The sequence below is a fragment of the Physeter macrocephalus genome, chromosome 7, assembly GCF_002837175.3.
Source record: "Physeter macrocephalus isolate SW-GA chromosome 7, ASM283717v5, whole genome shotgun sequence".
NCBI classification, from domain to species: Eukaryota; Metazoa; Chordata; class Mammalia; order Artiodactyla; family Physeteridae; genus Physeter; species Physeter macrocephalus.
Window position 1 is genome coordinate 14,727,928 of NC_041220.1, and position 14,682 is coordinate 14,742,609.

At 35.2% G+C, this 14,682-nt stretch overlaps 2 protein-coding genes across 6 annotated transcripts in view; one reads left to right on the plus strand and one right to left on the minus strand.

Moving 5' to 3' along the window:
- The window catches only part of SMARCAD1 (SNF2 related chromatin remodeling ATPase with DExD box 1), a 70,312-nt gene that overhangs the window by 34,761 nt on the left and 20,869 nt on the right, over positions 1–14,682 (plus strand). For 4 of the 5 annotated variants that reach the window (XM_007100245.4, XM_007100246.4, XM_007100247.4 and 1 more), the window contains exons 7-9: positions 3,669–3,770; positions 4,752–4,833; positions 6,331–6,722. In XM_007100245.4, the coding sequence (XP_007100307.1) occupies positions 3,669–3,770; positions 4,752–4,833; positions 6,331–6,722 (576 nt within the window). Of the gene's footprint in view, positions 1–3,668; positions 3,771–4,751; positions 4,834–6,330; positions 6,723–7,029; positions 7,377–14,682 lie in introns of those variants that run through there. The other variant, XM_007100249.4, reaches the window with a different exon arrangement.
- HPGDS (hematopoietic prostaglandin D synthase) overlaps positions 1–14,682 on the minus strand; it is a 172,918-nt gene that overhangs the window by 3,572 nt on the left and 154,664 nt on the right. The window lies entirely within an intron of this gene.

A 14,682-nucleotide genomic window follows, 5' to 3' on the forward strand; every position in this document is an offset into this window, starting at 1 on the left:
GCTCCACAGGATGTGGGATCTTCCTGGACCAGGGCTTGAACCCATGTCCCCTGCATTGGCAGGCGATTCTTAACCACTGTGCCACCAGGGAAGCCCCAGGCAGCTTTAATATGAGAGGAGGAGGCTAGCAAAGTTAGCAGAAATTCATTGATTTTATTTATTTGTTTATTTTTAAGTTAATATTTATATTTTCAGCCATACAGCAGAGATAGCACAAGGACAGTGAGTCACCCCTTTTCCATAACTGTTCATTTTCAAATAACCATTCATCTACCATTTCATAGTAACTCATAAGCTACGACTCTTCCAATGTTAACATCCCCAAGCAAACTTGAGTTCATATTTATTGTAGTATTTACGTATTTCTTAACCATTTAATATGTAAAATTATGCTACCCTTCTTTTAAGGTTTCTTCCTTTTTTTAAATGTGTCACTGATGAAGTTTTTGAATGTTATACCTCTAACACAATTTTTCTCAAACGCGGTAGCTTTTATTTTCATGATTTTGCACCTGCAATAACTTTTGGAAATGGACGTGTCATGTTATAGTGGAACAGATCGCAGTTGTCAGCAGAAGAGGACAGGACCTTTCTTTGAAGCCATATGGGTCTCTGCCATGATCCTCCTGTTGGGGATTTCCAGAGACTTCAATACAACATCCTTATGAGCCACAGATTCTTTGGGAATCACTGCATTTACTTACTGGTCACGAAACCCAAGTGGCAAAGGACCTTGCACTGCACCCTGGACCCGCTACAGAGCTTGTCTTAATCTGGGCCCCATTTCTGACAGACTTAAGGGCTCTTCATAAACCGATCAGAGCGGCACACGCTGTACTGAAGTATACGTTGCCTCCAGGGTCCAAAGAAGCCCACTGAAGTGTTGTGCCTCTCTCTCGGAGGCACCAGTGCCAGCCATTTGTCTTTTTTTTTTTTTTGGCTCCAGATTGGACCCCTGTATAACTCATGAAAGTGGTGGGCCCAGGATTTGAGGGTGGTTATTTTCTACTCTAGCATGCATGTTTCTTACTAAGGCCATCTAAAAATAGCCACTGCTTCCTGCTTATCAAGTCCAGTCTGTGTGACGTCTTCAGTGTAGAGGATCAAAGTGATACGTTGTGGACTGTGCAAAACTATCAAAGTCCTTGAGTACTGTTTTATGGATGAGTGATGGAGGTTTACCATAGCTCGGAAAACAGCGAGGGTCTATCCATCACTGACCCTGCCCAGACAAAAGTAGATTGCTTCTGCTAGTCTTTTCTGATCACTGCTAGAGTAATAGTCTCAGAGTTGTACTGATTTTCTCTGGTAAAAATAGCAGCTGGTATAGCAGCTACAGTTGGGGTCGTCACCTGTTTGTTTATGATCATCTAAACCAGTTCTCTATGACCCGTTCAGCTTTTGTATAGGCCACGGAGGCACCTTACCCTGAGATCTGGGATGGCGGGGTCAGTCTCTGCAGTTACCTCAGAAATACGTTGTTACAGCTGCTGCTGACTCAGAGGGACAGTGCTAGCGCCTGAGACTTGGTGTTTTCTACAGTTACGGCCCTTAATCCGTGGGCCAAGGAGCTAATGTGGGATTCCTGGCAGTGACAAATTGGTCACTTGCAACTCTGCATCCTGAAACCAGAAAAATAACCACAGGATTGATTCATAACCCCTGGACCCACTAAGACGACGTGAGCCCGAAGGTTGTGTATCACCTGGCTTCTGTAAAGCTCGAGCACAACCACTGAACTGCATAGGTATTTTCAGTCACCAGGTATTAGCAGAGCTGATGGACCCGTGGGGTCCGAGAGCAAAGAGCAGATCGGCACACGACCTACTGAATGTTTTAATTTGTGCTGTCACATATTTAATTCCCAAAAGATACGTACTGTTTTCCAAATATTTTAACTTTTTTTCTTTAGGTGAAATTCACATAGCATAAAATTAACCATTAAGAATTCAGCGGCATTTAGTACATTCACAGTGTTACACAACTACCACTCCTATCTAGTCCCAGAACATTTTTATCACCCAGTAATAGCATGCTGTATTTTTTAAGCAGTACCTCCCCATTCTCTTCTCCCCCTAGCCCCTGCCAACCACCAGTCAGTTTTCTGTCTCTGGATTTACCTAGTCTGAGTATTTCGTATAAATGTAATCATAAAATATATGACCTTTTGTATCTAGCTTCTTTCACTTAGCTTGATATATTTGAGGTTCATCCATGTTGTAGCATGTGTCAGTACTTCATTCCTTTTCTTAGGGCTGAATAATATTCAATTTTATGTGCATACTACAATTGGTTTCTCTCTTCATACTTTGATGGCGTTTGACTCATTCCAAATCGTGAATGTGCTATGTGAATGACTAAAGTTTAGGAAACACTTAGGTAATGGAAAAACACTGATCCAGGGTTAAACACCTAAGTTTCTATTTGTACCTCAGCTGGTTATTATCCGTCTGTGACCTTTAAAAGGATTGTTCTTCAAGTTTCAGTGTCTTCATCTGCAAAGCGAGGATGACGGTATGAATTTTTGATGTCTTTGAAATGCTTTCTCCAAATATTAATGTTTTATTATTCCCCTGCTCAAAATCCTCTTGCTTTCTGAATAAAGACTGACCTCAGTTTGGCACTCCAGACCTTTAAGCAATATTAGCGCTGGTCTAATTCTTAAGCTTTATAGCATATCCGTGGTCTCTGTGCTCCAGCTGACACAGGCCACTTACTATTACAAAAACACATCTAGTTTTCTTCTTCCTACTCCTAACTTACATACCATCTTATGTCTCTGTCGTGTGGAACTTCATCTTATTCCTGTGTGCAAGAAAGGTATCGCTCACAATTTAGATATTTCTCTCTTAGTGAAAGAAAAAAATAGTATTGTTGTTGGATAAGAAAGGAGGTAAAAGAAAGTATGAAACCGTGCTTTTCTCTCTCGTGTTTGTATAGCATGTGGTACAGTTCTTAGCAAAGTAGATAAATGCTTTTAGATTGACTAAAATGCAAGATTTTTCTTATATGTGAACCCAAGGAATCTTTTTTTGTTTAAATGTGGAATTTTAACCAGTTTCTTCAAATGAAGTTAAGTGACAGGAAAGAGATAGTGCGTATGAGTAGCCACAGTTCCCAAATTAATGTTGAATTTATATATTATTTAGTTTTGTATAAGTTTCTTTGTCATTGTGTCACTTTTGTTGTGACTGAGCGGTTAATATTTAAACCATTCAAGACTGAAGTAAAAGTAAACTTTTTTTCTCTCAGTATTTGAAATTTGTAGAGGATATGAAATTGTCAGCATGGATGAGGTGGTTTGGTTTGGTTCGGTTCGGTTTTTGCCATTAGCTTGGAGAGACTTCAGTATACCTGAATTATTTCGAGTTAGTTTGCGGATCATTCTAGTTGTTTTAGCAGATTTAGCTCATTTTGAGCATTGTATGAGTGAAGTGTGAGTTATTGGATATGTAGTCAAGGTCTTTTGAGTGATCTTAAACCAGTAATATTTTTTATCCTTAAGATATAAATTTGTCACTTTTCACACGAACAAAAAGAAACATTGTTGGATTCTTCTTGATCGAATGTGAAAACTTCCAAAGCAAGTCAAAATACAAATGTGATTGTCTTAAGACTGTTGCTTTTGATGATATCTTCAATTGGTTCTCTTTTTACCTCCCCATCAGGGAGAGGAGTCAAATGAGTCTGCAGAATCTAGCAGTAATTGGGAAAAACAGGAAAGCATTGTGTTGAGATTGCAAAAGGAATTTCCCAATTTTGATAAAGAGGTGAGTAGTCATGTGCAGAAATTTAATCAGTATGTACTAAATGTTTGTATTACAAAGTAGTCTTTTGAGATCAACCATGTGAAAAGCTTAGGGTGAGTTTTGCACTCTTCTGATTAAATATTCTTATTTATCAATATTATAAAATGTCTTTGTACTGCTAGTTTACATCACTTATTTACCTTATTTGCTAACTGTAGTATCAGCATTATAATGGTAACAGCATATAATCCTAACGAACATAACTGTAGTAACAGCTGTCACCTCATATAAAATGCACATCCTCTACAAAGCCATCTATAATCCCAAGTCACTTGCTTTAGCTTTCTTCATATTCTCATCCTTTAAATTTTTCATGAAGAATTTTAAAGTGTAATACTATATTTCAGTGTCTTAATAAGCTTTGGGTGTATTTGCTAGATAGTAAAAATACTTTCAGGGTCAGTAAAGACCCATGCCAAGCATGCCAGTGCTAAAAATGCCTGTGTTCAATCACCTTATTGTACTTGAAAACACATTATTTGTTTAACATTGGGAATACATTTACACTTGTATTGATTTCAGGTATATGTACAGGTAGTACGTCTGCTGCATTGTGATGAGCTGAATGCAAAGTCTTGTTGCTATACTGGTTCTTTGCATATGTACAGATTACATGTTTTGAAGTTGGCAGTTTATAAAAGCCTAGCTGCATGTTGCAGTTTAATTGAGCAAACATTGTTTCATACTCTAGTGTTCAGAGCACTTCATAGCAAGAGTAGAAATGCAAAAACTATCAAGCTTCCTTCCCTTTGAAGAAATTTAGGAAAGTGAAATTAAATATACAGAAAGCATTTGTAAAGCAACATAAAAACAAGTGTGAAATAATCAGATATGAATTCTATTAAGTTTTCAGGTGATTTACTTATTTTTAAAAGAGCATAAAAGTTTCAACAAGTTGTTAATTTTAGATTTTTAATAAAAAGATCAATGACTTATTTCTAGGAATTAAGGGAAGTACTCAAGGAACATGAATGGATGTACACAGAGGCTTTAGAATCTTTAAAAGTGTTTGCGGAAGACCAAGGTAATTATCTGTTCTATGTCATTACAGAAAATTCATACTTCCCAATATATTATATCTTAGTATATAAGAAAATAGTAAATCTATTAGCTAATAACCAGAGAATGGGATTGCATGAGATGTTAGAAACCAGTTCCCAAATGTTTTGGCCTGTTCTTTACTGCAGTGTAGAATGAAACAATAAACATTTTTTTCTATTTGGCTAACTTTTTTTGATAAGTCAACTTATAAACTACCATGTTTTATTGAGTACAAAAGAAACATTTTTTTTTTTTTTACATTTTAACAGCTCTTAGGAAAGATCTTACAATTGCTGGTGTCTTATAATCACTATAACGTAGATGTCCTAGCCTGCACTTACATGAATATCAAAAGCACCAGTATCAGAACTTATAAGATGGTTATCACTGGCACGGAAGAAAGTCCCTGATCCCATAGTGGAACATTTTTAACGTTAGGAACCAAAGGGTGGAGGAGTAGTGGGGAGGAGTTGAATCACACATGGTTAGTAACATCCTTGAGAAGAAATCAAGTCGACTAGCTCTTCTTAATTGCAAAGCCAGCTTTTTAAAAGGCCAACCCAGTGGCTTTAGGTTTTTTGTTGTTTTTTATCTGTTTTTAATGAATTATTTTAGGAAATGCTACACAACAAATGCTCTCGATGGCACAGAGAATGATATTGTGTGGAGAAAAGAAAACCACCCATACCACCAATTCTGAGTCTGAAAAAAGATTCAGAAGGGAAAGATTATGAATGTGAAGAATATTCAATTTATTTTGCTTATTTTTTAATATGTGTACAAGAATGAATGTATGATAATATGCAAGTCTAAAAGCTCTTTGACTCAGTAAAACATAAACATTCTAAATAACAAAATACTGTTATAGAGTAACTGTTCGTATTTCTTACTAGTACATAAAATAACAGTGTACCTTCGATCACAGGCGTCTTAGAAATCCATGGAATATGATAGCGTAATCAGTGATAAAGTAGTGGTGCTTTTTAATAATATATTTAAATGATTTTTGGTAATGATGAACCTAGAATAGTGGGGATGGGTGATGGAAAAATTAGCTATACTATGGATAGTTTTAATTTAGGATGAGCATTATTTTTGCTACACCCATCAGTTTTGGCCAGGGGGTGTGGCTGCTAAGTAACATCTGGGACATCTTATGTATATGCAGCTGCCATTTATGTTCTCAGGATCTTTGATAGAAAATGAGGATTTATATTTAATTCGTTTAAAAAAGTTGTCACCTATTTTTGAAACTATTTCAATTCATTGTATAACTTCAAATTCTACTTCAGTATTTCTCTTTAAAGTATATCAAGATTTAACAATATATTATAGTTGGATTCTGCATTTAAAAAAGCATGAATACTTGTATAAATAATTTTCTTACTTGAAGTTTTATTTAATTTTATTTTTAATGTAGTTATTTAATTTATATTAATTTATATCTTTCTAATGTAGTTATTTTTGTCTTTGTACACAGATATGCAATATGCTTCACCAAGTGAGTTTCCAAATGGAAAAGAAGTTTCTTCAAGAAGTCAAAATTATCCTAAAAACGCAGTTAAAACAAAACTGAAACAGAAATGTTCCATGAAACCACAAAATGGTTTTAACAAGAAACGTAAAAAAAATGTATTTAATCCTAAAAGAGTTATTGAAGACTCTGAATATGATTCAGGTTCTGATGTTGGTAGTTCATTAGACGAGGACTATAGTAGTGGTGAAGAAGTGATGGAGGATGGCTATAAAGGTAAAATCCTTCACTTCCTTCAAGATGCTTCAATTGGTGAACTTACTTTGATTCCTCAGTGTTCTCAGAAAAAGGCTCAGAAGATAACAGAACTCCGGCCCTTTAATAGTTGGGAAGCTCTGGTAAGGCTACATTCTTTTTTTTTCCCCTGTGTGTGTGTATTTAATTCACAGTACCGTTTATAGTCAAGGTATCTTCAGCCCAGGGAAGCATAGATGGGTGGCCTTATCCTGTGTAGAGTCAAACATTACTTTCATTCTAAGCCAATAGTATTTCAAATAGTGTCATATGACCTAATTTTGAATGAATTAAGGGGTGATTTTCCTGAAAAACCCCAAGCTGATTGGCTGGGCATACTGTCACTCATTCTTTTGCATAGAAACTTGGTTCATTTCACTGCAGAAGAAGAAATTAGAGCTTACATTTAGGAAGGAGTTGTTTGCTAGCCTGTTCTGATCTGTTAACTACTGAGACACAATGCAGAAAGCAAGAATGTGGCGGAAGTTTTACTACAACTACTTGAAGAGCAGTAGCAACGTCCAGGGGAGCTCCATGATTTAAAATGCCAGCCTAAGTGTTTTATGCTTCACCACAAAAGAGGCAATTGTTTATTTTATTTTCCTTTTCAAAGTGACAGCTCAATCTCTAACATGTTTTTCTTGGTTAAACAATACGGCCATTTTATGGAGTGTAGCAGGCTGCAGCGTTTTTAATTGGAAAGATAGAAAAGTGTGTGGAAGCCTAGAGCGTTAGGTGAAGGGAAGGCATAAGCACTGGTAAGTACACTTTGCATGATCATTTTCTGGAATTTCATTTCCTGTAAACAAGTTTTATGTAAAATACCTGTATTTTGAGTTTCATAAATGTCAACAGTCAGCAAATCTTATTCATACAGAGAAATGTAAGAACTCTGTCTTTTAAAGTTTGCTTCATATTGTGAAAATGTGGGCTTTTATAGCATGGATTCTAAACAGGCCCTCCTGTGAAAGCAGTATGGATGATTTTTTACAGCTTTAGAATGTGAAGTCACATCAATAGTGACTCTTGATGTTTTATAAATTTTTAGGAAGTTTTATTCCCTAACTTAGGGAGTAAAGTTCTTTGTGATTAATCTTATACTTGGGACAAATCTGTGTGAACCTAAGTTCCCTTGATGAGTATCTTGAAGTGTCAGGGTGGGAAGGTCCCTGAACAATGGTTGTAAATAGCATTTTCTAAAAAATTAAAATATTTGAAAAATATAGAAACAACATTACTAGTGTTTCGTGGCTTTAGAAATAAATAAATAAATAAAGATACTCGTTTTGCCTAAAGCCTTTGCTTTTCCAGAGAACATCTGTCAAAGCAGGCCCCTTCAAAACTTGTTCGGCTTTGCCTAAGTGATTTATTTGTTAGAGTATTTGCTGAAGGGCGTTCTTGTTCTTCTTTTCTTCATTTTCTTCTTTCTTTTAATCTTTAACGGTCTCCTATGTCATTACAGAGTTGGGTTGCTCGGGCTTGTTGGGATTCTAATTTACTTAATAAGGAATGCAATTATCTGCACCAGTGTGTTTAGTCACTGTGACTATTTGCCCACGTATCTTATAGTAAAAGTAAATTATACCAGAGTTATATGTGCCAGATGCTTTTAAAAATATTCAGTAACTTAACATGTAGAAAGCATATTTCCCCTCCTAATTAATTGGCATAGTTTAAATTAGTCTTGACATGAATTTGGAGATTACGCATTATCTACTTAAACCTCCTATAGCATCTTGCCCTCTTTCTGAAAGTTGAATACAGAGACTATTTTTGCTAGCCATTCATCTAAATGTTGATTATTTTATGTAACAGTTAAAAAGTAAACTTGCCACTTGAGTTTAGCGAATACAGGACTTAGCTATTCTGAAAAAGTTAGTAAATACAAGTTCCTGGAAAGGAACAGTTTAGCAAGTCAGTGTATATGAGCTTTGAGTTTTAATTTGTTTAGCACTTTCAGCTTCTACTTTCATTTACTTTAGAATTTTGAATATGACTGATTTAAAGATCAATTTAATGTCTTAAAGTCATCAAAGGAAAGGTCAATATTATGTACATTTTGGTAAAGAAAAAAAAATTATATAATTAACTCCTTCCCTATTAATCAGAGAGGCTTACTAATGTACCTGTGAACTACTTCAAAAACAAACAAAGAAAAAGCATTTACTTTTGTTTTCATAGCTACTGTTTTTAGAAATTCTTAAGAGAATTAATTGAAATTTTAATTTTGTTCCTCAGTCATACTTTAATGAAAATTACAAGGCATTATATATTAAGAACAATGTGCAAATGTCTAGTAAACTCTTAACATTATTGTTGAATCTTAGTTTAGTCTTCAGGATTGGGGATTTGGCAGAACTCTAAAACTCATTAATATTTCATTACAGTGCATACTGAGCCAACAAATCAAAGTAAACACATATATTTTAATTATGTTTTTTTGCTAAAACAGAAGTCTCCATAACATTGATAGGTTAAATGTAATCATTGGTATTTCATTGCCTTATTTTATTATAAAATTAATTTGAATGTGAAAATTATTTTAGCAGTGCCTTTTAAAACAAAAATTGAGATGTTGTACATTATGATTATGGCTTTATTGTCAAAGAATTACACTTTTAAAAAATTTAAATGCTCTGAGATATTCCAGTCACCCTTATTTTGTTTACATGAGGAAAATTCGGTTATTTAACGAAATAAGTTCTTTATGTTAAGGGTATTTATGTTTGCAGCTTTATACCCTTTTTAAAAATCAAAATCTAAATAGTGTTTGTCGGATTTTCTTCATAATTTTTCCATGTCTCTTATCTTTCTGCTTCATAGCAGTAAAGTATGTGCTTATGGTAAGAAATCACATCATTAAATCATGTAGACTTTGGAAACAAAGCCAGCCGAAATGTCATTAGTTTAAAAATGTGTACTGGGGTTTTTATATTTATTGCCAGATTTCACACATTTGATGGCATCAGTTCACCAGCCACTTACTGAATTTTTATCTAGCTTTGTGCAAAATAGGGTGGAGATGCTATTACGTCTATGATAATCTTATTATGTTGCATCTTTGTACTTTAATCAGAATCGTAGTGTCTACTGATCAAATCAAGATTCATGAATAGCTCATTCATAAATAGCTCAATCTAAAAACTTTTCATATATGCATTTACTTCCTTAACATTTAGATCAGCAATGAATGCAGTTCTCTTTGATTGTTAACCAAGCAACCCGGGTTTACCTCGTGCGGGAACGGTACTCTCGTCATTGTGCTGCTCCCATCCACTCGTAACTTAGACCACAGGTTTTCTTTTTGCTTTGTTGTAAAATGTCTGTCTAAATTTGTGACTCGAAGAATTGTAATGCATACTACTTCCTGGTAGGGTGGCTTCAGTAAAGTGTGTGCTTGCTGTATTCAGGCTTTGTTTTCATTTTTGTAAGTTTGATGAATCTTTATTTTAAAATTATAAATGCATTTTGAGTACTTTGTAGGCTGCTCCCAGGAATTTATAGTACTTAAGACTCCTGTCCTCAATAATGTTACTTCTTAGGTGGGGAATTAAATCTACTTTTAAACAATTTCCCCCTTCCTATAGAAATTCAAAATTATTTGTACTGTAAGAGTGACACATGGTGGCAAGAGATAGGTACTTCAGTCTGTGTCTGTTAAAAAGATAAAGACCTTAAAGTAATACTTGACTTTTTAATCAAAGAGATAGGAATCAGGGCCATGTTGATGTTCTTTTTTCATGTAATTATCCAGTTAAGTAGCAATTACTTTTTTTCTCTTTTTTTCCCTCTGAGAAAATAGCTGTATCATTTTTTTGGAGAACGATTTGTTTTCTTTGTCTAAAATTGAAACAGTACATGCGAGAACAAAGAAGAAAATCAAGTTTAGCCAAAATTCTACCAAAGATACTCCCCACTTAAGACTTTATTGAGCATCCATCTGTTTATGACTATGTTTGTATATTTCATATTATGTCATTAGGATCGTATTTGCTGTGCTCATCAATAACTTTAGATTTACTAGTGGATCCCGCATTTACAGAGTACTTTGTATTTCTTAGGTCTTGTTTTAGTGAAGCTAAGTAACTTAAAGGATTGTTAAATGCTTTTTGTCTTCAGAAAGCAGTAACATAACAATAGAGTGTTCTTACACCTTTCCTTAGGGGCAGACACCCATTTTCCCTGCCCCACACACACCTAATAAAAATGTTTTGGAATTAAACGTTGGGCTTTTTAAAATGTTTTTATTTTTTTATTATTTATGCGTGTATTTAGATCAAGTTAAAAAATTCTACAGGCTTGTTCTCCCTGAAAATCCATATCCATTCCCTTCTCCAGCCTATTTCCTGTACTACAGATAACTGCTTCTACATCTTCTGTCTGATTCTTATCACTTCCATATCTAGGAATATAAAGATAATGCTTTTTTAAAATTTTTCAGTTTCGGGCCTTATCTTTTGACATGACGTAGACATTATAGCATTGTGGTAGGATTAGCTCTCTTCTCGCTGTCTGTCTCACCTCACATGCCCATTTCCCATTCCCCAGTCCTATCAATATGTTAATAATGTGGTAATTTTGAAAATCATTTTTTAGTATCTACATTGTTAGACTATGCAAACTCCTTTTATAGCTGAGCCATGTAATATGCTACATGATTCCTTTTTTACCTTGCTCAGCATTTTGTTTTCCCTACTTATTAGTTGTCCTGGTTTTTCTGTTTTCTTAGTTTTGTATATACTTATTACTTCAGCTCTAAACTCTTCCCTAGTTGTCTAAATTTCCCCTCAGTTTTTAGACACTTCAAATATTTTGTCAGTTTCATCTTCTTGAAAAAGTCTCTTCTGGAGTCTTATGACCTTCGGTAGGGGAACAGCTGTGATATTGGAATCTCATTTCCCCAACATCCTGAGGAGTGTTGTTTTTCTCTTTGTGTTGGTTCTCTTGTTTCGGAATTCCATTCATGCCTCTTATTTATTCCCTTGGTTTTGTAAATACCATACTTGAGGGTGGGTAACTAATATAGTGGAGCTAGATGGCCTGGTTTTGAATCCCAATTCTGACATTTTCTAGCAACTTACAAGACCTTAAGCAAGTTCTCTCTCTGTTCCTGTATTTCTTCTTTAAGTGGGGTGTAATTATGATACTGACGTCTGGAGAAGGCTAAGGATTAAATAAAGTTAAGTGCCCGTTCTATTGTCTGTCTCTTAAAAAATGTTAGCTGCAGATATCCACAATATTTTGTGTTGGAAGTTTTGTATATATTATTAGTGAAATGTTAAGAAATGATTATAGTTTTCTACTCTCCCCCAATATCAGTTCTAGTCATATTGAGTCAAACTTTTTTGGATCAAATCATTTTTCTCTCTCTCTTTTTTTTTTAACCCCCTCTGTGCTTTTAAACAGATTTATGACTGGTTACATTACCCACAATATATTAAGACTACATTTTTCAGCCTCCCTTTGGTAATTTGACAAATTCCTGTCCAGTGAGATGTAAGCAGAAGCATACCACGATTTTTGGAAAGCGTCCTTAAAGGATCTCTTCTGCCTGTTGGTTGAGGTGTCAGTGTGATGAGGACTCACATGTTGAGGATATTGAAGCAACAAAGTAGAAGAATTCTTGATTTTGGAGCCACTGTACCAGATCTGAACTACCCCCTGGGGTCTTCATTTACATGAGAGAGAAATAAACCCCCGATGTGTTGGGTTTACTGTCAGCCATAACTGAACTTAATTCTAGCAAATTTATCAAACAGTGGAACTTTTTCCTCGAAAATCTGTCTCCTGATGTCGTGCATTCATGAACAGTGTATCACTGCTAGGTAGATCTAAATTCTAAACCAGCAGCAATAATTTGGATCATCTCTAATGTTGGTTGGCTTGTACGGAAAGAGGGTAAAGAGAGTGGGAAGCCTCAGGGAGTTAAGTTGAAACTTTGACTTCAGAAATAACCAAAATGTCAAGTTCATTAAAAATGTCAATCAAACTGTTGCAGCATCATGAAGTAAGAGTTGCTTTTTGCACACCCCTTCATTGCCCCTACAAAAATATCAAACATAAAAATTAGAATACTAAATGAACCCTCGTGTACTCATCACCAGGTTCAGTTTACCAGCTTATGTCTGATCTTGTTTCATCTATCCTCTCCGTCCCCCCTCCCCATCTCCCTTTCCCTCTCTCTCCCTCCCTCCCTCCCTCCCTCCCTCCCCCCCCCTCCCCCCTTCCTGTAATATCTTTGGTGAAGAAACTGGATCATTTGTTCTGTAGCTTCCCAGTCTGGGCTTTTCTGGTTGTCTTTTCTGTGGAATTAGGATTAGAATTAAATGCTCCTATCAGTACTATCACGTGGTTGGTGGTCTGTTCTTTCATCAGGAAACGGTAATGTCTGGTTGTTTCTTTTTTTTTTAATGTATGTTTCTCTCTTACTTCTCTCGATTCTGACGTACTGAATTGATCTTCTTTGAGTCAAAACAGTTCTTTCTGATTTCTGGACTTCCTAGATCCTAGATTATATTACTCTCCTTGTGAAAAGTACCCATGAAATTTTGTTTTTTCCCTTATAATACCAGTTGTTAAGACTTAAAATTGTATGTTGCGTGTCTTTCCCAATGACTATAAACCACACGAGGACAAGGGACTATGTCTGTATACCAGGTACTTTCACCAGCCAGGGTAGTACTTAACTACAAAAGAAAAGGAAAGAAAAAAAACCAACACAATAAATAGCAATTGGTTACAGAAAAAAGGGTTTTTGTTTTTTAACTTTTTATTTTATATAGGAGTATAGCCGATTAACAATGTTGTGATAGTTTCATGTGCACAGCAAAGTGACTGAGCCATACGTATACATGCATCCATTCTCCCCCAAATTCCCCTCCCATCCAGGCTGCCACATAACATTGAGCAGAGTTCCCTGTGCTATACAGTAGGTCCTTGTTGGTTATCCATTTTAAATATAGCAGTGTGTACATGTCGGTCCCACCCTTCCCCCCTGTGTTTTTTAACTTTTAAGTTTTGTTTTGTTTTGTTTTGGGAAGTACTAGTTTTAGTGAAAAGAGAAGAGCATAGACTTTGGAATTTTTATCCTGCTTTGTGACCTGGGAAATTGAATCTTAGTTTATTCATCCAGAACTGGTGGACTGATCTTGCAGTTGTGAGGACTTCATGAAATAGTGAATAAAAGTTTCCTAGTAGTTTCTGGCACATACAAAGCACACAATATATGTTCCTTCTTTTTTTTTTCCTGGTTATTCTTGTTGGTTCTCTCACACACATAACATATCGCAAACACTACCCCACAATAGATATGAGATTGGTTTTTTGGCCTATAATTTTGGGGTTCCATTTAAAAATAAAAATATCTTAGTTAAAAGTTCTAGTAGAACCTCATTAAAATCTTCAAGGCACTGATTCTTACATATCCTGTTCTTTATGTGTAAATCTTTTCCCTGGAAAGTACAGAGTGGGAGATTACATTGTGATTATGAATGTTGTCCTTGTGAAAATATAAAGTAGTGTACAAATAACTTTTTATTTCACAATGCCATTTTGTGGCATGCTAAGTTTTTGGTTTATTTTGTTTTTTATTCCTGCAGTACAGTAATAACATGGCTTTGGAATAGATAAGTTTCATTTCTACCAACCTACTCTAGGTTAGATATAAAAAATACATGTTAGTATAAACTGCATTTTTTATGAAATTTTCTTAGTATATCCTCTAAGTATTGAATTTCTATTGCTTGAGCTTCTCTGTGATCTTAGAAATACTGTGTTCATGGGGATTATTTAGAGCTGTTAATGAGATTCTTGTCATAACTTGAAAGAATATGCTAAATATGATACCATGAATCAAAACCATGTGTGGCTTTATTCTAACAGATGGTTTTAGTTTAGTTTCCTTTATTCTGTTCTGGATTATGGTATTTTTCTTTTTGCCCAACAAACAGCTTTCAGATAGCTCCTGGGCTTTTTTCTAATCCTTTACACTAAAACTGTTTTTTTGTACAGTTCTTCAGGATATATTTTTTTCAGCTATTTGGGAAAATGCTAATTCTGTTACAG